Here is a 20,265-nt window from a genome sequence, read left to right as displayed (position 1 = left end):
ACCTATATGATGCTGCTGTATCTGTGTCCGGTCGAGTGACGAGGGCTGTCAAAGACAGAAGATGCATATGCCATGAGAGAAGCAAGGACAAACAGGACCCCAAAGAAACTGGTGCCCTGTGGCAGGGAGCTAAACACACCCCCAGCCCGGGATCGGGAACCTGACACTGAGCGTGTTACCGAGAAGCCTGTTATCGTTTTCAGTGTTGTTCTTTTGTGGCCATTGCAACATTCTCTCACTGCTTCCGGGATCTTCTCTTTGACTTCTGTGTTCTGAAGTTCCAAAGCGTGAAGCAGCACAGAAGGACCCGTGTGCATGAACGGCAGTGGCATCTCTGGACTAAAAAGAAGTTCCTGCTGCTTTGCGCTCCCCTTCTGAATCTCTTGTGCCACGTGTCTTAGGGGCCACACCGCACCGTCTGGATCCACACGGGGAAGGACATTCTGGGAAACACGGTTTCAGCTTGGCTCAGTCAACCCAAGACGAATCCACGATACTTATCGCTGCTTTTGCTTATCATGTGTTCATGCGGCTCAGCCTGTCCCTCGAGGATCCGCTGTCTTCTTCCTGAGGAATGTACTTTAAAGATACTTTGAGGGGCGCCTGGGTGGCTCGGTCGGTAATGCGTCCAACTCTTGATCTTGGTTCAGGTCATGGTCTCGCGGTTCCTGGGTTTGGGCCCCGTGTTGGGCTCCGTGCTTATAGTGCAGAGCCTGCTTGGGTCTCTCTCTCTCTCTCTCTGCCCCTCCCCTGCTTGCTCTCTCTCTCTCTTTCCCAAAAATAAAGATACTTGTATTTATTTTTAAAGTTTGTTTATTTATTTATTTATTTATTTATTTATTATTTGTTTAGTCCCCATCAGCTCAGGGGACAGTGTTGTAGACTTTGTAGTCATCCTTCTGGGTGACATGTAGCTTCCAGGAGAAGAGGCGCTTCTGGGAGGGGAGACCTTGGGCCTGTCTCACCATGAGCGCCACATCCTCATCTGAAAGCAGCCGAACCAGGTCCCCCTCGGCATCCCGGTAATTGAGGGCGATGTCCTCCCTCTGGAACTCCTGCCTGGGTGGGAATGGTCACGGTTAATAAGAGGTCCAGCGGCCTTAGGCCGAAGCGTAGGGACAGAGAGAGGGGGGCTGATGGAGGTTTAAAGCCAGGATCTAAGAATCCGAAGGGGTCAGAGGTTGGCACAGGCCTTATCATCCATGGGGTCCAACCTCCCACTGCACAGATGGGGACACTGAGACCTACAGGGGAGAAGAGGCTTTCGCCACAAATTCGTGGCACGGCCTGAAGTGCCTTGTGTATAAACGTGAAGAGTTAAGGACCGATGTGAGGCCGAGGGGTGGGTTTGGCCGGGCACAGAGTAGAGAGAATAAAGCCCCCAAGAGCTGTGTGCCGCCGTGGAAGAAGGTCTCTTGAGGGACTGGGACTGTCTGACGTGGGGTGGACCTGGCTGGCGAAAGTGAAAAGTGATGTAACCTTTAAAAAAATATTTTTAATGTTTATTTAGTTTTGAGAGAGACAGACAGACAGAGCGTGAGCAGGGGAGGGGCAGAGAAAGAGAGGGAGACACAGAACAACCCGAAGCAGGCTCCAGGCTCCGAGCTGTCAGCACAGAGCCCGACGCGGGGCTCGAACTCACGTAATATAACCTTCTTATGGGGAATACGACAAAGGGATGGGAGACCTAACAGACTTGCAAACACCTTAATTCCACCCCTAGACACTCATCCTGAGGGGACTATCGGGCAGATCACCAAACGCGAGAACCACAGCATGATTTATGGGCGTAAGGAAGCGGGGGTAACATAAACAGCCGAGGAGGGGTGGCTGCATTCATTCTGGCGCACCCCCAAAATGACACCACGTGGCCAGCTAACGCCACCTTTACGGGGTGGCAATGTGCTCTGGAGACATCTGGATGCGCGCCTAATGATGAGCGGAGCGATGCCCGAGGTGATTCTGCTTCTTTATACCCCCTCCTGCCATTTCTGACGTTAATTACATGTATATGTATATATATATGTATATGTATATATATGTATATGTATATATATGTATATATGCATATGCATATGTATATATATGTATATATGCATATGCATATGTATATATACATATGTATATATACGTATGCATATGTATACATATATATACGTATATATACATATGTATATGTATATAAATACATATACATGTAATTAACAGGAATGACTCTCATGGTCGGGAACTGACCAATGTTATTTCCATTCTGTAAAAGAAGGGTCCGTGGACACGCTGGACCTTGGGAGGTGGTGGTCCTCTCTGTTGGTGGAGGCCCCAAGCCCCCGGGTCTTTTGCCAGCTGGCTCTAGCCACAAATCTGCACTCACAGGCCATGTGACCTCGTCTAAGGCCCCGTACGTCTCTGCGGACCCCGCTCGGCTCTGTCATGGGGAGCTGACATCTGCCCTGCAGGGCTGGGCTGGGGCCGAAACAAGAAGGCAAAGCAGATGAACCTTAACGCACTGCGTTTGCCCCTCTGTTCTCTCCTCCGGGGTCTCTGACGCCCACCCCCCCCCCCACTCCGTCCCCCTCCAGCCACTCACCTCATGAGCCGCAGCAAGTCCTTGAATAGCGGAGTGCTGCTGAGGTCTTCCTCCACCGCGATGTCCCTAAGGGGACAACAGGCAGCGGTGAGGGGGCATCAGGCCGGAAGAGGGACATGGGAACGAGGCTGGCAGGACCCCTCTGGGTCTTGGCATCCTGTTACCGAGTCATGGCTTATCTGGAGCCCCTGGAGGCTCTCAGTTGGGTCAGGGGAGGTCTCAGAGCCCAGAGTGCGATGCGGGGGGCTGGGGTGGCGGTGGGGAGGGGCAGGGAGGGTGGACAGGCCACGAACTTGGTGGTGCTGATGGTGTCCTCATAGTAGTAACAGCGGAGCCAGTTGGTGGGGTCGTCTTCCTCCGGGAAGTCCTTGAGGATCTTCACGAACGACTGTGGGAAGATGCCCGTGGCTCCCCGGATGGTGCCCTGAGGAGAGAAGAAGGGGCCGCCTTGACAGTGGGAAGGGAGACAGCAGCGCCCAACTTCGAGCCCCCCCCCCCACCCAGCACCCTTGTCATTATGCAGACGAGGGCATATGCAAAGGTAGAATAAGTGACCCAGGTCACCGTGCTGTTGACCCCAAGAAGACTTCTATTTCTGTCCCAGAATAGAACAATAGTCAAGATCTCGCTTCATCTGGAAAGCTGCTTTCACCTAATTCGGTCATTGGTTCACAGACGTCACCGGCACCAGCCAGGTGGCACACTCTGGGCACTCAGGATGGATGGCGGGTTCGGGGCGCCTGGGTGGCTCCGTCGGTTGAGTGACCGACTTCGGCTCAGGTCACGGTCTCACGGTTCGTGAGTTTGAGCCCCGCGTCGGGCTCCGTGCCGACAGCTCAGAGCCTGGAGCCTGCTTTGGATTCTGTGTCTCCCTCTCTCTCTGCTCCTCCCCCGCTCATGCTCTGTCTCTCTCTGTCTCAGAAACAAATAAACATTAAAAAAAACTTAAAAAAAATAATGGACGGTGGGTGCTTGCCCTCCCTCTGGGAGCCACATCATAATGGGGGGTGACAGTCAACGTGCAGGGAGCTTGGTGAGCTCCGCGCTGAGCCAATGGCCACGGGTGTTAAGGAGGAAAACAGAACAGAGGAGGGAGATCAAGGGGTGTGGCTCTCTTCGCTCATTCCTGCACCGAGCGCCTGCTCTAGATCAGACTTCCAGAACTCTCTCTCCGGCCCAGGTTTCTCTCCTGAGCTCCAGGCCAAGACCCAGCCACTGCCACATGTTCTCTTAATCTTGACAAGCCTTTGGAAGAGACATCATCCACATCCCGTTTCACAGACATGTAAACTGAGGCTCCAAGCAGTCCCCCTCGCTCCTCTCCTGACCCTCCCCTTGACCTGAGGCCAGAAGTCGGCCAGCATACTCACACACAGAACTTTTCAGAAAACAGGAAGGCAACAGACATTTTCTGGGTCTGGAGAGTGGCCAGCAATGCCCAACAGCTGTAAGAGCCGCTGAGTCCCGAGACACGGCTCCAGGACGGGGGCTAAGATCAAAGCTGCCAAGTCGGCCAGACCAACGGTCCTTGCCCCTGTCTAGCTCCTGGACACCAGCGACCCTCCCCTCCCCCTCGAGAACCCCCGGGGCCCGTTCCACAATCTCCTTCAGACGCCCCCCGGCCTCAGGAGCCTCGACCAAAGGGAACTTTGTTTAAGGGCAGCAGGATCCAACCGGAATGGCCAGAAGCAGGCCAGGACCTCCCATCTCCATCCACCAATCACCCCTGGGGGGGGCCCCACATGCCACCTGCGGGGACGAAGCAACAGTCAAGACGGACTCTGGCGTCAGAGTCTCATTTCACTTTCCCAGCAGCCCCGGCACCGGCCAGATGCCACACACGGAGGCCCTCTGCGGGCCAAGCCCCGAACAGCCGCGCCTCGGCCGGCCCTCCCAGGACCGCTAGGAAGAAATTGCCAGCTCTCTCCATTTACGGAAAAGGAAACCACAGGGTTGAGCAAGGTTCCCAGGGACGCAAAGCTAGTTAAAAACAACTAGGAAAGGACACCAGGCAGGCCGACCCCGGAGCTTACGCTCTGTATCACTCTCTTCTTGCCGCACGACGGTTAGGACAATTCTCCCAGATGACCCACTAGCCCATCCCAGTTGCGGCTGATTTTGCAGCCTCCCCCACCCCGAGCCAAATGTCTGGAGGGATTTGACTGTCAACTGCAGGGGTGCTGCCGGCATCTGGTGAGCGGAGGCCAAGGATGCGGCGGAACGCCCTGCAGGGCACAGGATGGCCCCACGCCAATCTGGCCCCAAATGTCAACAGCGCCGCCGGGGAGAAACCCTGCGATAGACCAAGATAGTCGGTTCAGTAGGTCAACCGACTGGCCTGGAGCAACTGTCCTTTGGGGTCAGAACCGAAGGCAGGTGTGGTCTCCGGGATCTTTTGTTCCGCTCACACACCTGCCTCCCCCTGGCTGTATTCCTCAGGCTGCCTCCACCCAGCTGCTCGGACTTCCCGGGTGACTCTCAGACGGCATCTCTTCCCTGGGGCCTTCCCTGACCCTGCCTCCCCTGACCCCGGCCAGGAGACCCGAAACAACATCATCTCCAGTCTCACCTCCAACCTCACCTCCAACCTCACCCCTGCCTCACCTCAAATCTCACCCCTGCCTCACCTCCAACCTCACCCCCAGCCTCACCTCCAGCCTCATCCCATCTTCACCTCAACCTCACCTCCGACCTCACCCCAACCTCACCTCCAACCTCTCCTCCAGCCTCACCTCCAGCCTCACCTCCAACCTCACCTCCAACCTCATCCCCAGCCTCACCCCTATCCTCTCCTCCAACCTCACCTCCAATCTCACCCCTGCCTCACCTCCAACCTCACTCCCAGCCTCTCCTCCAATCTCACCTCCAACCTCACCCCAACCTCACCTCCAACCTCACCTCCAACCTCACCTCCACCTCACCCCCAGCCTCTCCTCCAATCTCACCTCCAACCTCACCCCCAGCCTCTCCTCCAGCCTCACCCCCAGTCTCTCCTCCAACCTCACCTCCAACCTCACCCCCAGCCTCACCCCTATCCTCTCCTCCAACCTCACCTCCAACCTCACCCCCAGCCTCACCTCCAGCCTCACCTCCAACCTCACTCCAAATCACCCCTAACCTCACCTCCAATGTCACCCCCAGTCTCACCTCCAGCCTCACCTCCAACCTCCCCCCAAATCATCTCCAACCTCACCTCCAACCTCACCCACAGCCTCTCCTCCAATCTCACCTCCAACCTCACCTCCAACCTCACCCCCAGTCTCTCCTCCAACCTCACCTCCAACCTCACCCCCAGCCTCACCCCTATCCTCTCCTCCAACCTTACCTCCAACCTCTCCTCCAGCCTCACCTCCAGCCTCACCCCCAGCCTCACCTCTAACCTCACCCCCAGCCTCACCTCCAGCCTCATCCCATCTTCACCTCAACCTCACCTCCAACCTCACCCCAACCTCACCTCCAACCTCACCCCCAGCCTCACCCCTATCCTCTCCTCCAACCTCCCCTCCAACCTCACCCCCAGCCCTTCCTCAACCTCACCTCCAACCTCATCCCATCCTCACCCCAACCTCACCTCCAGCCAGTCTTTATTGATCCGACTGAGAAGGATGATCACATCTCCAGCTTTGAAATTCAGCTCCAGTTTGCTGTTCCCAGTGAAGTCAAACAGGGCCTGGGAGAAGAGTGGAGTAAGGCAGGACGGAGGAAGCACTCCATGAATTCCTACTACCGTGCTCCACATGCCTCAGGGTCCCAGTTAACGGTTGAGGAGACTGGCTCAAGGAGGATAAGTGACTTGTCTGAGACCACTCATTTGTTCATGAGGAACCAGGATTAGAAGCCAGGTCTCTCTGACTCCAGAACGTGCTCCTTCCAGACCTGGTGGGATGAGCACAGACAGGCAAGCATCCAAACTCCCGGGGTTGAGCACCTTCCTCGGCCCCCCAGTGTGGGCCCCAGTCCACACTGTTTCCACACGTGTGTCCTCAGGGAGCTGTGAGCTCCTTGAGGGCAGGGCCTTGTGTGAGTCATTTCTGAGGCTTTAGTCCCCAGGGTGGGGCCGGTCTGGAGGAGGCCAGGAAAGCTTGCTGAATGGATGATGGATGGCCGCATTCCCCTCATGCTCCCCACACCAGCTCCTGTCAGCTGGGCTGACAGGAACACACAAAGGCACACAAAGGGCACCCAGAGTGGGGGCACAGTGGCCAAAGGTGGAGCCCAGAGGTGAGATGGGAGGCCTGGCCCCAGGGTCGGGGGGTTACCTCTGCTCTCGGAGCGGCCATGCGGTCAAAGAGGGCGCCTGGTGGGGACTCACTCTTGCTGTGGAGAGAGAAGGGAGGCCTGTCAGCCCTCCTGGTTCTCTCAGGGCCTGGCTCCCTGCTTCTGTGCCCAGAGGAGCCCCTCATCAGGGGTGGGAAAGGCGGGGGAGGGGGAGGATGTCAAAAATGCAGCTACAATTGCTCCTCTGACCATCACACTCACTCCCTGGTTCCCGCTGTCGCTGGGGGAGGGATTGTATCTCCTTTTGTGGGCCAGGAAACAGAGGCTCAGCAAGGAGGTGGGGAGGAAGACACACATTTGCTTAGTGCTCTAACTTACCAACGCTTTCACATCTGTTCTTCCTACTACTCCCCACCCCCAACCTCTCATTTTTCAACCAAGGAAGCGGGTTGGAGAGGTGCACTGCTCCAGGGCTCTAGGGGCAGGGCCGCGCGGCTCAGGTGACATTGAGACCATGCCTGCCTGCATGCGTGGGGAGATGGCCAGGCGCCAAGAGGACACTCAGAGATACTGGCCTGAGGAGGGAGGGAGGAGCTGGGAGGGAGGCCAGGGCTCAGGAGCCCTGTCCCTGGAATCCTTAGCAGCAGCAGAAGCCTGGCTTTCGAAACCCAGCCTTATTTCAGTGGCTTGGATTCTCCATGATTATTTCCTGCTGAGGAGGGGGCTGGAAGGGAGTAGCGGGCTGTTTGGAATCAGAGAGGGAGAAGCAGCGCCCCCCTGGGGACCAGTGTGATACACCAGGAGCTGCAAGGGAGTGTGTGTGGGGGGGGGGGGCAGGGCATCCCAGGAAAGGCTCTGAGAAGGTCTGCAGAGAGAGCAGCTCCCCCTTTCCCTCCCTCTCCCCGCTCTCTCCAGGCACCCAGAGCCCTGCGGCATCCCCCGTGGGCGCTGTGGCTCCAAACTCTCCCTGTCAGTGGTCCAGCCCCTGTCCTCCGGTCCGCCCTGTCACACACATCAAAATGCACCCGCCTCCTATCCCTCCAGGCCCGCGCTTGGTTTTCCAAGCTCATCTAACCACCTGAACATCCTGGGGCGTTCAGGGGTAGAACTGATCTCTGGTTCTTCTCTTCCTCCAGGGAAAAGAAGTACCTTTGCAGCAGGGGCATCTGGAGCAGAGATCCTGGTTAAGAGGAGGTGGCCCAGGGCTCTGGCCCAGAGAGCACAGGGGCTGGTCACTTACACTTTCCGGGTGCGTGGCCGGAGCCGGCGCAGTGCCTGGGGCACCTGCTCCGCGTCATAGGATGACTGGTAGAAGAAGATCCGGACGTCCTCGTCCATCAGCACCCAGATGGGAAGGCTGAGGAGGCTCTGTGTTGGAGAGAGGAGACAGCACAGGTGGGGGGTCAGCAGAAAGGTCTAGACATCCCAGCCTATCTGCTCTATCCCCGTCCCCCACACTGGTCCCCCCCCCCCCTCTATTAACGCTGGCTCCGCCCAAGCACGGCAACAGGACACATTTCATTTCGTCCAAGACGTGTAACATCTCATAAGCTTTACTCCTGGGCTTGAGATCAGGAGGGGACCAGCTGGCTTGAGAACAGTTCATTCGGAAAGACCTTAAAGGCCTCCAGACACAACAATGGTGACGACAGGTAAGATGACGTGGCGGTGACTGTCCAGGAACTGCACTCAGTGCCACACCACATGGCTTCACCCCATCTCATAAAAAGCCTGAAAGTTAGTGTCAGGGAGGTTAGGGGACCTGCCCAAGGCCACCTGGCCTGGCAAGCGACAGAGCTGGGGCCCCCAGAGCTATCTGCCACCGACACCCATCCTCGAGATGAAAATGAGACAATAGTGGGAGGAAGGATACCTCAAATGACCCAAACCAGCAACAGTTGGTGGCATTACAGCCTAAAAAATGCTTTCTGATACTTCATCTCATATCAGAGTTGGGGAAACTGAGGTTTGGAGAAGCAAAGTGCCTGACCCAGTTGGCAGAGCTGGGAAGGAGAGGAGTCGGGACTCTCACTCCATCTGATGCTGGGTACACTGGCCACAACGCAAAGGTCCTAAGGCTGTGAGGACACAGAGTACCCAGAATCTGGCAGGGTCATCCCCTCCCAAGCTGGACAACGCATAGGTCTCCAGGAGCTCTGTGGTCAGCTTTGGGTGCCATGGCTCCAGAGGCACCCAGCCCCCTCCCGAGAATCCCACTGAGGCAGCAGGATGGGGAGGGGCCAGGAGGAACCAGGAACCAGGTTCCAGAGGAACCAGGACTGCAGAGCGTAGACAGGACACAGCTGTCACATGGGGAGGGCTGGGAGGCAGCCCAGAGATGGGGTTAAGGGTACAGACACTGAGCCAGGCCACCCCTGGGATCAAGTCCCACTCACCAGCTGGGTGACCCTGGCCAAGCATGCCTCCATATGCTCATGCATAAAAGGCGGATGCTAATAGCACCTGCCTCGTGGGATGGTGTAAGGATTAAAAAAGTGAACAGGTGCACAACGCTTACAACACGACCGGGCATCTAGCAAGAGCCCCATCAAAGTTGGACATGATCATCGCTGCTGTTACTTCTATCACCACGTAGCACGGAGGGAGAAAGCGCAGCCCTGGCGTCCCAGAGACGTGAGTTCAAATCTCAGCCCTCCTCTCTGGCTGCTCTATGGCACCCAATGCGTGGCTCCACCTCTCGGTGCGTCCACTCCCCCATCCGTAAATAGGGATAATAGCATCCAACTCACAAGTAACTGAGGGAAGTAAGTCAGCCTGTTCGTCTACCCTACAAATGTATATCAAGAGCCTTCCAGGCAGGTGTCATTATCACATGATCCATATTCCCCACGCGGACAGTGGTGAGACAGCGGTGCAAGTTACAAGGAATCGGATTTTTCTAATAACTGTCCAAGGAGATGAGCAGGGAAGAGTGGTAGTGAGCTCCCCGGCCCTGAACCGTAGCAGAGATTCCTGCACTGATGGGCCCCTGGGCTCTAAGGAACCGAATCACACAGAGAGAGGCAGAGAGGGGACCCTCCAGCCCAGGTGTGCGACCAAGAGGCCCAGCTCCACAGCCTCATCCCTACCCCCCCCCCTCCTACCCTGCAGGAAGACTGGAGCCTCCAGCCACCCTGAGGGAGCAGGCGTCACAGCGCCCCCTTGAGGGGAGATGCCTCCGGTGCGGCAGCCGAGGGGCTTCCCACCCTCCCTCTTCTCTGCCCAGAGCCCAGGATTCCTGCAGCCACTGGAGAGGGCAGGGGTCACCTCCTCCTGCCTCCCACCTCCTCTGCGCTCCTCCTGCCGCTCACTCCGCTAGGAGTTATGATCTCTCACATTCTGGAAGCTCCCAACATCACTCCTCCCCCAGGAGACCAGAGAGCTGGAGGCACCGCCACATTTCACAGGTGAGGAAACCCAGGCCCAGAGAGGATGAGTTACTTGGCCCAAATCACCCAAATGGTCAATGTCAGAGCGAAGACTGAAGACGCCTAGTTCCGTGCTCTTCAGCCATGAGAGTAGAAGAGGAGGGGGAGGCCTCACTGACTGTGAGGGGGCCTCTGTGCTAGGAGGAGGGCTCCCCTCTGGAGTTTCCTAAGGTTGCCATCAAGCCGTGGCTTGGATGCCTCTAGTGACAGGGTGCTCACTACCTCATGAGGAAACCTGCCGCTTTCTTGCACAGCCCTGATTGGTAGAAGGGCTTTCCTAACCAGCCTGGTCTCAGTCTTCAAGATGCTTCTTTCTCTTTGCTTCCATCTCCTAGGGATGCAGAGAATTTAAAGGTTGGGGAGCAACCAAGGGCACCTGGGCAAGGCTCGTGAATGCAATTAACACAAGCCCGTGCCTTGGCAAGGGAGGGCCTTTCTCCAGTTCATACAAAGGGGCCATGTGAGAGAGCTGGGGCCCCGGTCCCTCACGCCTCCGTTACACAGGCCACGGTTCTGTGATTTCGTGACCCACCTCTCCGTGTCCCCCACTGGGCAGCAGGTACCTCGGGGGCACACACTCGACCCTATTCAGCTCGCTATCAGGATATTTGGCACAGACATCAGATTGGTCGATTCACAGTGCGGTTCCCGTACCTTCTCCACTGCCTCTGCCCCACCCCCTGGAGCTCTGAGAACACAACCTATTTCTCCCCCCAGGCCAGGCCTTTAAGGATTGAAGATGGGGGCATTGGAGCAGGAGAAGCAACCCCACAGCTGTGCTCAGGGATGGTACATGGGCTACTTCCCTCTCTGTGCCCTTCCAGATGCTCTCCCAGGTGCCCTCCCAGGTGCCCTCCCTGATGCCCTCCCAGGTGTCCTCCCTGATGCCCTCCCAGATGCCCTCCCAGGTGCCCTCCCTGATGCCCTCCCAGGTGCCTTTCCAGATGCCCTCCCAGGTGCCCTCCCTGATGCCCTCCCAGGTGCCCTCCCAGATGCTTTCTCAGATGCCCTCCCAGGTGCCCTCCCAGATGCCCTCCAAGATGCCCTCCCAGGTGCCCTCCCAGATGCTCTCTCAGGTGCCCTCCCAGATGCCCTCCCAGGTGCCCTCCCAGGTGCCCTCCAAGATGCCCTCCCAGGTGCCCTCACAGATGCCCTCCAAGATGCCCTCCCAGGTGCCCTCACAGATGCCCTCCAAGATGCCCTCCCAGGTGCCCTCCCTGATGCCCTCCCAGGTGCCCTCCCAGATGCTTTCCCAGATGCCCTCCCAGGTGCCCTCCAAGATGCCCTCCCAGGTGCCCTCCCTGATGCCCTCCCAGGTGCCCTCCCTGATGCCCTCCCAGGTGCCCTTCCAGATGCCCTCCCAGGTCCTCCCAGGTGCCCTCCCAGATGCCCTCCCAGGTGCCCTTCCAGGTGCCCTCCCTGATGCCCTCCCAGGTGTCCTCCCAGATGCCCTCCCAGGTGCCCTTCCAGATGCCCTCCCAGGTCCTCCCAGGTGCCCTCCCAGATGCTCTCTCAGGTGCCCTCCCTGATTCCCTCCCTGATGCCCTCCCAGGTGCCCTTCCAGATGCCCTCCCAGGTGCCCTCCCTGATGCCCTCCCAGGTGCCCTCCCAGGTGCCCAGGCGGCACGGCCCCACGGTTACCTTCATGTAGGCGTTGAGGGCAGGAATCCGCATCTCAGCGATCTCCTGTTTCACACCCACGTACACTTTGGCTGAGGAAGTGCAAAGAGCTGTCCTGGGAGCCTGGCCCGAGCACGCGGTCTCTGGGCCCCGAGCTGCACCGCCCCCCGAGGCCAGGAACCCTCCCCACTGTCTCAGCGGCGCTCAAGAGGCCCCTCCAGTCCACACCGCCTTTCAGCTTGCTTTCAGCTGGGTTGCACTGTTTCCAGCTGATATTTTACTTGTTTCTTTACTGCCTGTTCCTACACACACACACACACACACACACACACACACACATACACACACACACACAATTCCTGGCTCCAAGAGGAGGGGAACTTTGCTTAGTTCTTAACTGGATCCCACGACCTAACACAGGGGTCCTCAACCCTGGCTACACATCGAAGTCACCCGAGGAGCATTTAAGAATCTCATTGTCATAGGACTCGCCCGGGATTATTAAATCAGGGGCTCCGGGGGTGACTCGGGCATCAAAATTCTTGAACTCTCAGGGGGCTCCTAAGATGCCAACGAGGCCCAAATCAATCAATATTTGTTGGGTAGATGAAGGGGTCATTCCTCAAAAGCAAGGCAGCGTGTTTAGGGGGAGAGGGGAAACAGATGATGGCTGACCCAAGACACATGTCCTCTCCAGGCGCCTTCGGTGGGGCCCCCGGTAGAACCGTCTACCGGAAGAACTCCCACCGGAAGGTGACTGTCTGGCTCCTGCCACCCGTGAGATGGGCAGGAGCTGGTGTCCAGCTAGTAGGAGGGGGACAGTGACTGAGGTCTGGGGTCGGGAGGCGGCTGGGACTCAGCAGCAAGAAGGGAGCAGTTAAGGTCAGAGTTCAGATTACCTGGTTCGGGGGAGGGTGTCTGGAGGGGAGGTGGCGCCGCACAGAAGGCCCACCTTTCAAGGGGCAGCAGGGGGGACAGATTCTGTAAGGAGCTGGAGGAGCAGGGGTGAGGTTGGAAGTGAACTGGGAGAAGGCGAGAGTACCAGGAGGCCACGGATATGCTGTCAGGGGAAAGCCACACACAGAGAGGGGGACAAAGCGTGCAGGAGCCTGGGCGGGGGGGGGGGGGGTAGGGAGCAGGAGGGTCCCTGTCCCTGGCAGCCCCAGAGAAGTGATGGGCCAGGCGTGAGCAGAACTGGCTCTGAAGGAGGAAGAGAGAAGCCGGGGGGCCCCTGGGGGACAGCACCCAGCACCCTACACCCCTGCAGGGCTCAAGAGGGCAGGTGCCCCGTGGCCAGAGATTTGCGCCTGCCCGGGGTGCAGGGTGCGTGCTCGGACAGAGCCGGGGAGAAAGGCCAGGAGGCGAGGGGGGAGGGGACTGTCCAGAAGCAGCGATGAGGTGCCCACAGCCTCCGGGGAGGAGAGGGGAGGGGGAGGGAGCGGAAGCTCCGGGAAACGGGCCCCAGAAGGGGCCTGTGGTCAGAGGGCAGCTCTCGGACCGGGCGAGAGGGGGCGCTCGCGAGTCCGTGGGATGGACAAGGCGGGGATGGCTGAAACAGGGTGGCCGCGAAGTCATCGGAGCACAGGAGGGCGAGGGCGTGAGGCCGGAGGGGGCAGCCCGCGACTGCCGGGAGGGGCCTCGGACTGAAGGGTTTGCGTGGGGGCTGAATGGAGCTGGAGGGATCGGCGGCGGGTGGCGGCTGTGTCGCGGGGCCGGGCTCCCAGCTCCGCAGCCAGGGGCCTACCCGGAAGTGTGGGCAGGCTGCAGGTGAACGGGCTGGTCTTGTTCTCGGGCCCGAAGCGCTCCTCCAGCTTGCTCTGCAAGGCGTAGAACTGGCGGTAGCGGCGGTAGATGAGATATTTGGATCCTCCTTTAGTCTTCACCTCGATGACAAAAACCTGGAGAGGACACAGGCCAGGGTGGAGGGCGGCCAGGGCCAGATGGGGGGGGGGAGGGGGCGGGGTTCGAAGGTGCTAGGATCAGAGCAGCGTTGCTCAACCTCGGTATCACACTGGGGGCCACCCTTCTCTGTGGTGGGGGGCTGTGCTGTGCACCCCAGGGTGCTGAGAGGCCTCTCTGGGCTCCGTCCCACCGGTGGCACCTCCCCACAAGTGGTAATCATCAAAAATGTCTCCAGATATTTACTACCAGGGGCGCCCGGGGGGCTCAGTCGGTTAAGCGATCGACTCTGGGTTTCGCCTCAGGTCACGATCTCAAGGTTTGTGGGATGGAGCCCCGTCCCCGGCTTTGCGGGGACAGCCAGGAGCCTGCTTGGGATTCTCTCTGTCCCTCTCTTTCTCTCTGCTCCTCCCCTGCTCGCGTGTGCGCACGTGATTTCTCTCCCCTTCTCTCTCTCTGTGTATGTTTCTCTCTCAAAGTAAATAAACTTGAAAAAAAAAACAAAAACTAGTCTTACAAAAAGACATGTACTACCAAATGTCCCCTGGAGGCAAATCACCCTGTTGCAAAGCCCAGAGCTAGAAGTTAAGGGATGAGAGTTGGAGGTTTAGAGGTCAGAGGCCGAAAGTCAGGGTCTCTCTTACAAAGTAGCTGGTGAAGCCCCTCTTCTCCTCGATGTCAGCGATGTTGGCCGAGACGGCTACGTCATCGGGAAGCTGTTCAAAGTCGCTGAGGGAGGGGGGAGGGAAAGAAAGCCTGGTTAGCACCTGCAGCCCGCCGGCCCGTCGCCTGTGTCAACACCCCTTCCGGGACCCGACCTTGAGAGTGAGCCCGTTTGGAGAGGGGACCATATGCCAGCAGCCGTATCATAGTCTAGCAAATTGCTCTGTGGCTGCGCTATTCATCCAGGAGCCGCACATCGAGTCACGTCCTCCGGGTCTAGGCCCCGGGTCACGGGAGTAAACAAAGTCAGCACGTGTCCCACAGGGAGAATGGTTCATCCTGCCCAGCCTGGGGAGGAGGTGACGTTTGAGCCAGGTCCAGAAGGTCGTTGAAGAGAAGGTCGAAGGGGAATCCACCAGGGGAGGGCCTTCTAGGCAGTGGGAACAGCATATGCGAAGGTTTCAAGGCCCGAGGAGCGGGCTCGGGGCTTGTGTGGGTGGAGTCAGCTGTGTGGAGAGGAAAAGGACAGAGGCCGGAGGGACAGAGCACCACTGTGAGGCCCTGCAGTGCCTCAGTGCGATGGAGGGACGATGGCGACAGAGCCAGACAGCGGGGACAGGCGGAAAGAACAGTCGCAGAGACACGACCCTCGTCAGACGCTGTCTCATTGCTGTGTCCCTTGCTTCCTCCTGCTAATCAAGCCCCAATTCTTTAGGGTGGCGGTGGGCCTGGCCTCAAGGTGACGGACCATGATTGGTCTGAGCCGCACCTCATAACCTCCTTCCTATTTTCCCAGCCTCCCTTGCAGCTGAGACCAGCCACGGGACCATTTCTGGCCAATGAGACCTAAGAGAAAATCTGGGGCCCTAGGGGCCTCTCAGAGAGCGTTCGCTTTCCTGATCCAGAGGAAGGGACGGGCCGGCAGGGATTCCTCTCCTTTCCCCTTCCGCCTGCCCTAAACACAGATGTGCCGTCTGGACCCACAGCAGCCATATTGCATCCATGAGGCAGAGACCCGAGGAGACCAAAGGAATTCTGGGATTCTGGTGCTGGGTCACCGAGCAGCTGTGGCCTACCTCTGGACATCTTGTCATGTGAAAAAAAATAAGCCCCTGTGTGTTTAAGCTACCCTCGGTTTCTCTGTGCCCAGCAGCCTCATACATTTCTAACAGACACACTACCAACCCGTGAGTCATTCCTGGCATACGGCCAGCAGGGTTTGGGGACTATTTGGATGCAGAGGTGAACGAAAGGGCAGGGTCAAGAGTGACGCCCACGTGTCACCCATATTCTGACGAGGATGAGTGGGAGGGGAGCAGGGTTGCTGGACTCAGTTCCGGGCACGCTAACGCGGGACTCTCTTGGGCTCCCAGGTCAAGGTCTGGCAAGAGCCGCTGTGGTTCCGGAGCTCAGAGGGCTTGAGCGTGGGTCTCTCTCTGCTGCAGCAGGAGAGGTTAAGAACCGCGTGCCCGTGACTCGCGGTAAAGATCCCCCTGGAAGAGCAAACCGTGAGCAGAGGGGGCCGAGAGGGACGTTGGAGGAAGAGAAAACAGCCAGCCAAGGGGACAGAGAAAGCAGCCAGGGGTCACAGAGTTCAGAACAACTGGGAGACAGGGTGGGAGTGGGAGCGGGGCGACTACTTCCGACGCCCTCAGAGGAGGTCGGTTTCTCAGTCTGCACACCCAGTCGCAGCTGCTGCTGGTCCCCATGAGGCCTGGGCTGCGTGGGACCTCCGGCTACCTCGGGACGCTGGTGGCTGCCACCGGGGGTGGGGGTGGGGTGACTCAGGGTGACAATGGGCAGGCAGAGGAAATCCCCGCCACTCTCTGAGCAACTCAGTGACCACTGACAGCCCCTCCCCCCCACTCACTTTCCACACATGCCCCCCCCCCCCCCCCCCGCGGCCAATACCCTTGGGAGAAGCTTCTTCCTCCACTTTCTCCCTTGAGGCTGTGTGCTTCACGGGTAATTCATCTGCAATGCAATGGCAGGGGGACAGGAAGGAACCAGAGCATAGAAATGGCTCTGGGCAGCAAATCGGGAAGGTTGGGTAACAGTTACTACACTTAACTGTTTCCTGAGCGTGTGCTACGTGCCAGATATTCTCCTGACACCTTTTTACAGACAGGGAAACTGAGGCACACACAGAGGCTACGGAACCTGCCCAAGGAAATCGAGAGGCTGGGATTTGAGCCTAAGCGGTGTGGCTCTAGAATTCTGTTCCCGAACGCCGCCACCCTGCCCCTCATTTGCTGCCCCCCTAGCTCGCTGCAGGTACTAGGATAAATCCCAGCCCTCCTCCCAGCCTCAGTTTCCCCGTCTGAGGTACTAATCACAACAACAGTAACAGCAACGATAATAACAGCACACCCTTGTCGGCACTGAGGGGAGCTCAGACAGTGTCCTAAGCACGTTAGGACGTGGCTTCTGGCTTCTGGGTCTCATGGACCCAGAGTTGGACACGGAACGAATGATGGTGTCATTTCAATGGTCAGAGAGGCCGGGAAGGAAAAGCACACGGTGTTTTGAGCTGTAACAGAGCCGGCCATTATTGTAGTCCCTCCGAGAATCGGCAGGGAAGCAGGCAAGAGAGCTTGGCAAGCAGGTGCTTCGAAGATGGGACTTACGTCCACCAGAGAGAAGAGCAGGGCGCTCTACCCGTCGGAGGGCTCTGCTCGCGCAGACTGAGGGTAGTCAGGGAGGGCTTCTCAGAAGAAGTGGGGCTGGGCCAGCGGGAGACGAAGACCACAGGCAAGCTACAGGACCACAGGCAAGGGAAACTGAGTGCAAAGGCTCCAGGCAGGCAGGAGGGGGCAAGTTCAAGGAACTTCGGGGCAAGGGGCAGTTTGAGCACCGTTGGAACGCACAGTGAGAGGCAGAAAGGAAGGAGAGACGGAGCGAGGGAGACAGGCAGGGCCCATCACGAAGGCCCTGTGCCTTGCGCTGGGGGCGGGGCGGTGGGGACGAGGAAGGGGTTACACTGGGACAGCATGGGCATCAGAGTGGGAAGGCGCGGGGGGGAAGGTGACCCCCGAGTCCCTGCTCGGCCATTGCCAGCGGGGACCTTGGGAAGACTCCCCTCTGTGCCTGGGCTCCTTCCTCCCTCTGTTAAACGGGGACCCCTGGAGGGTCAGGAGGTCTCATCTGTGACGAGTCCAGCCTGAGAATCTCCACGAAAGCAGGGACCCTACTCGCTGCTGCACCCCCAGTGCCCAGAACAGCACTGGACACATAGCAGGTGCTCACCACGGGGCCGCTCCCGTGTCTGTGTTTTAGCAAGTGCCCTGGGGGTCAGCATGGGAGTGACCCTGCTGTGTGCGGGGGGCTGAGCCAGGAAGCTGTGCACCAGGGCAGAGTGGGGGGGGGGGGAGTAGCGATCCTGACTGGGAGTCACCCTAGAAAACTGCTCTCCCGGAGACCTCAGCCGGGACCCCTCAGAGCTGAAGTCAACCCAGGGCCTTCTGGGGCCGGGGGATGCTCCGGGTTCATACGCACTCGTGTCATTTGCGAAAAGTCCACTTTGGATCCCGGATGGGAGGGGGCTGAGGCCTGGACAGACCTTCAGGGGGCAGCTAGCTCGGGTTTTGTGGCTCCCGCACTCAGGAAGTGGTTAAAACGTGTTTGTTGGGACCCATCTCACTACCCCAAGGCAGTCCTCTCCAACTTTGGATGTCTCAAGTCTTAGAAAGCCCGGCTGTACCCTCGCTTTCCCTTCGTGTCCTCTGCTCTGGCCTCAGGCACAGCACGTCCAGGGCATCCGAGGGGCAGGGAGGCCCAGGACCTGGCTCCATGGCCCCGAGAAGGGAGGGAGGCGGGCGCCCCTTCGTCCTCTGGGGACAGAAACAGAGGATGGGAGGAAGGGAGCACAGTCTGGGGGGGACCAGCTCTTTGGGGGGCGTCCTGTCTTCTGACACACGTACCCCAAGAAACAGGAAGTGCCACGAGCTTCACGCTGCAGCCACTTCCTGTGTGTTCAGCTTCCTCTCCAGTGAGAGCCGTGGAGGAAGAATCTGGAATCCGGTGGGAAAACCCAGCCCTTGCACCACCCTCCAAGCCCTTGCTTCTGCGACCCCTCCTTCAGCACACACACAGACAAGCTTTCTTCTGACCTTCAGCCTTTGGAAATTCCACCTGTAACCCCAGACGCCGCCGTGGACCCTTTGCTGCCCGCTTTGACCCCAAATAAGCCCGCCCCATCACCGCCACCCAGCGTGCTTTTTTTCTGATGTCACCTGCTGCTCCCATCGAGGGCAGGAGCCACGCCCTGTGTCCTCGGGTCCCCCACAGCTCAGAGCACAGGCTTGCTGAGAGATGAAGCTAAGCCCTGATGAGGCCGGGCTCCATGTGACCCTGAGTAAGTACTTTATCCTCCTTGGTCCTCATCTTTTCTCATCTGTGCAATGACAGCAACTGGACCCGAAGGATCCCGGGACATTCTCCAGCTCAAAGGTGGTACATGCTGGGGATACGAGAGTGACCAGGGGACAAATACTGTCACAGAGCCTGCTTCTAATGGGGATGCCAGGGAGACAGAAGCAAAGGAGTGAGTGTAGAATGTCCTGCAAGCAGTTTAAGGACTGTGCGGAAAAAGGAAACCAGGCCGGCGGTCCGAGAGCAACGAGGGGGCTGTCAGAGAAGGTTTCTGGCATTTGAGCCAGGCCCTGGGTAAAGAGGAAGAAGCCAGATTCTGTGATTCTGTTTGAACAGAAGATGAAAAGCCATGCAAAGCAGTGAGCCCGGCCTGGGCCCCAGGACACCTGATCCTGTCCAGATGCGACACTCCTGTGTGACCCTGGGAAAGTCACTTCCCCTCTCTGGGCCTCGGCGTCTTCATCTGCGCCTGAGGGAAGTGAGCAAAAACTGGAAGGTTCCTTGAAAAACACTTCTAAGAATCTGCGTGGCCGAGCACTTGGGTTCTGACTCAGTTCCAGCCTCGTAACTTTTGACCTTGGTAATAAAGGGCTGCAGGAGGGTCGGCCTCTGTCCCCCAAGGCCTGCGAGGAACAGCGAGGAGGCCCGGGGAGGGCTCCGCCCCTGCACTCACCTCTCAGCCCGCAGCTGCTGGGCCACGGCCATGGCCGCCAGTGTTCCCAGGGCGTGAGTGGCAAGGGTCTCTCACCCAGGCAGGCCCAGGCCGCGTTCACCTCTCTCGCCTCTAGCCACCCTGCGTCTCTGCTGTGGTCCCAGGCGGTCCCAGGAGACGGCCCTGGGGAGGCCTCGCCCCTGCTTCTGTCACTTAGAAGAGGCTCCGCCCCTAGGCTCTCTAGGTCTGGCCTGGGGCCCACACTTCCCCTTCCCCGCCCCATAGCTTCACTGCAATTGGGGAAGTGCCCACCCTTGGATGCTGCGTTCGCAGGAATCCACTGACTCTGGGGCTTTGAGAACTTCCTTGATAGGATTTCTTGGTGCCAGGCCTCCATGGGGCACCGGAGCGCTCCCTTCCATCAGAGACAGGGTCCCAGCGCTGACTCAACCACCAAGGGGCCTCATGAACTTGGAGAGTGACTTCTCCTCCTCTGGCGCGTCACGCCCAACCCTCTCACCTTCACTGCCAACCCTTTGCCCAGACTATTCCTTAGGCCTGGGATGCTGGCTTCCACCTTGCCTGCCATCCCTCAGGCCCAGGGCAAATGCCACCCCCTCCAGGAAGCCTCCCTGGGTTCCCCCGCAGAGCACACACTCACAGTTACCTGTCCTCTAGAGGGTGAGTGTCGGTTTATGCTTCTGTCCTCTCCTTCCCCGGGGAGCTCTGGGCTATGCTTCCCTCATCCCTAGATCCCCGGGCCTGCCACACAGCCACAGTGAGCTTTATGTTACCTGATCACGTCTTTCCCTGCTTAAACTCTTCAA

General features: G+C 58.5%; 1 protein-coding gene and 1 long non-coding RNA gene across 4 annotated transcripts; one reads left to right on the top strand and one right to left on the bottom strand.

Annotated features, from left to right (window-relative positions):
• Positions 1-816: 816 nt before the first annotated feature.
• NCF4 (neutrophil cytosolic factor 4) lies at positions 817-19,658 on the bottom strand. Of its 3 annotated transcripts, XM_030320544.1 has the most exons (11): positions 19,460-19,655; positions 14,397-14,481; positions 13,598-13,751; positions 11,875-11,945; positions 8,046-8,173; positions 6,847-6,904; positions 6,159-6,257; positions 2,881-3,011; positions 2,588-2,653; positions 2,372-2,463; positions 870-1,059 (listed from the first exon to the last, which is right to left on the bottom strand). In XM_030320544.1, the coding sequence occupies exons 1-11, from the start codon at positions 19,489-19,491 to the stop codon at positions 962-964; spliced, it is 1,014 nt and encodes a 337-aa protein (XP_030176404.1). In that variant the 5' UTR covers positions 19,492-19,655; the 3' UTR covers positions 870-961. The 3 variants fall into 3 exon arrangements, 2 of the variants coding, with proteins under 2 accessions (XP_030176403.1, XP_030176404.1); XM_030320543.1 differs by lacking the exon at positions 2,372-2,463 and having other exon boundaries at positions 817-1,059; positions 19,460-19,653; XR_003970030.1 differs by lacking the exons at positions 870-1,059; positions 2,372-2,463; positions 2,588-2,653 and adding an exon at positions 3,958-4,880 and having other exon boundaries at positions 2,922-3,011; positions 19,460-19,658.
• Positions 11,011-11,910, top strand: LOC115517681. Its single transcript, XR_003970031.1, has 3 exons — positions 11,011-11,045; positions 11,608-11,785; positions 11,834-11,910. It is a non-coding gene; the product is annotated as an uncharacterized LOC115517681 (long non-coding RNA).
• Positions 19,659-20,265: the final 607 nt, after the last annotated feature.

This window comes from Lynx canadensis, chromosome B4 (genome assembly GCF_007474595.2).
Source record: "Lynx canadensis isolate LIC74 chromosome B4, mLynCan4.pri.v2, whole genome shotgun sequence".
NCBI classification, from domain to species: domain Eukaryota; kingdom Metazoa; phylum Chordata; class Mammalia; order Carnivora; family Felidae; genus Lynx; species Lynx canadensis.
The sequence above is the reverse complement of the archived record's forward strand: the minus strand, read 5'-3'. Positions and strand labels throughout refer to the sequence as shown.

Bases quoted from the DNA above. Each gene is read 5' to 3' on its own strand.
- NCF4 (XM_030320543.1), bottom strand. From the start codon at position 19,491: ATGGCCGTGGCCCAGCAGCTGCGGGCTGAGAG. The intron at 14,482-19,459 runs GTGAGTGCAGGG...CCCCTCCCTCAG, and splicing joins CAGCAGCTGCGGGCTGAGAG to CGACTTTGAACAGCTTCCCG. The intron at 1,060-2,587 runs GTGAGTGGCTGG...ATTCCCACCCAG, and splicing joins GACTTGCTGCGGCTCATGAG to GCAGGAGTTCCAGAGGGAGG.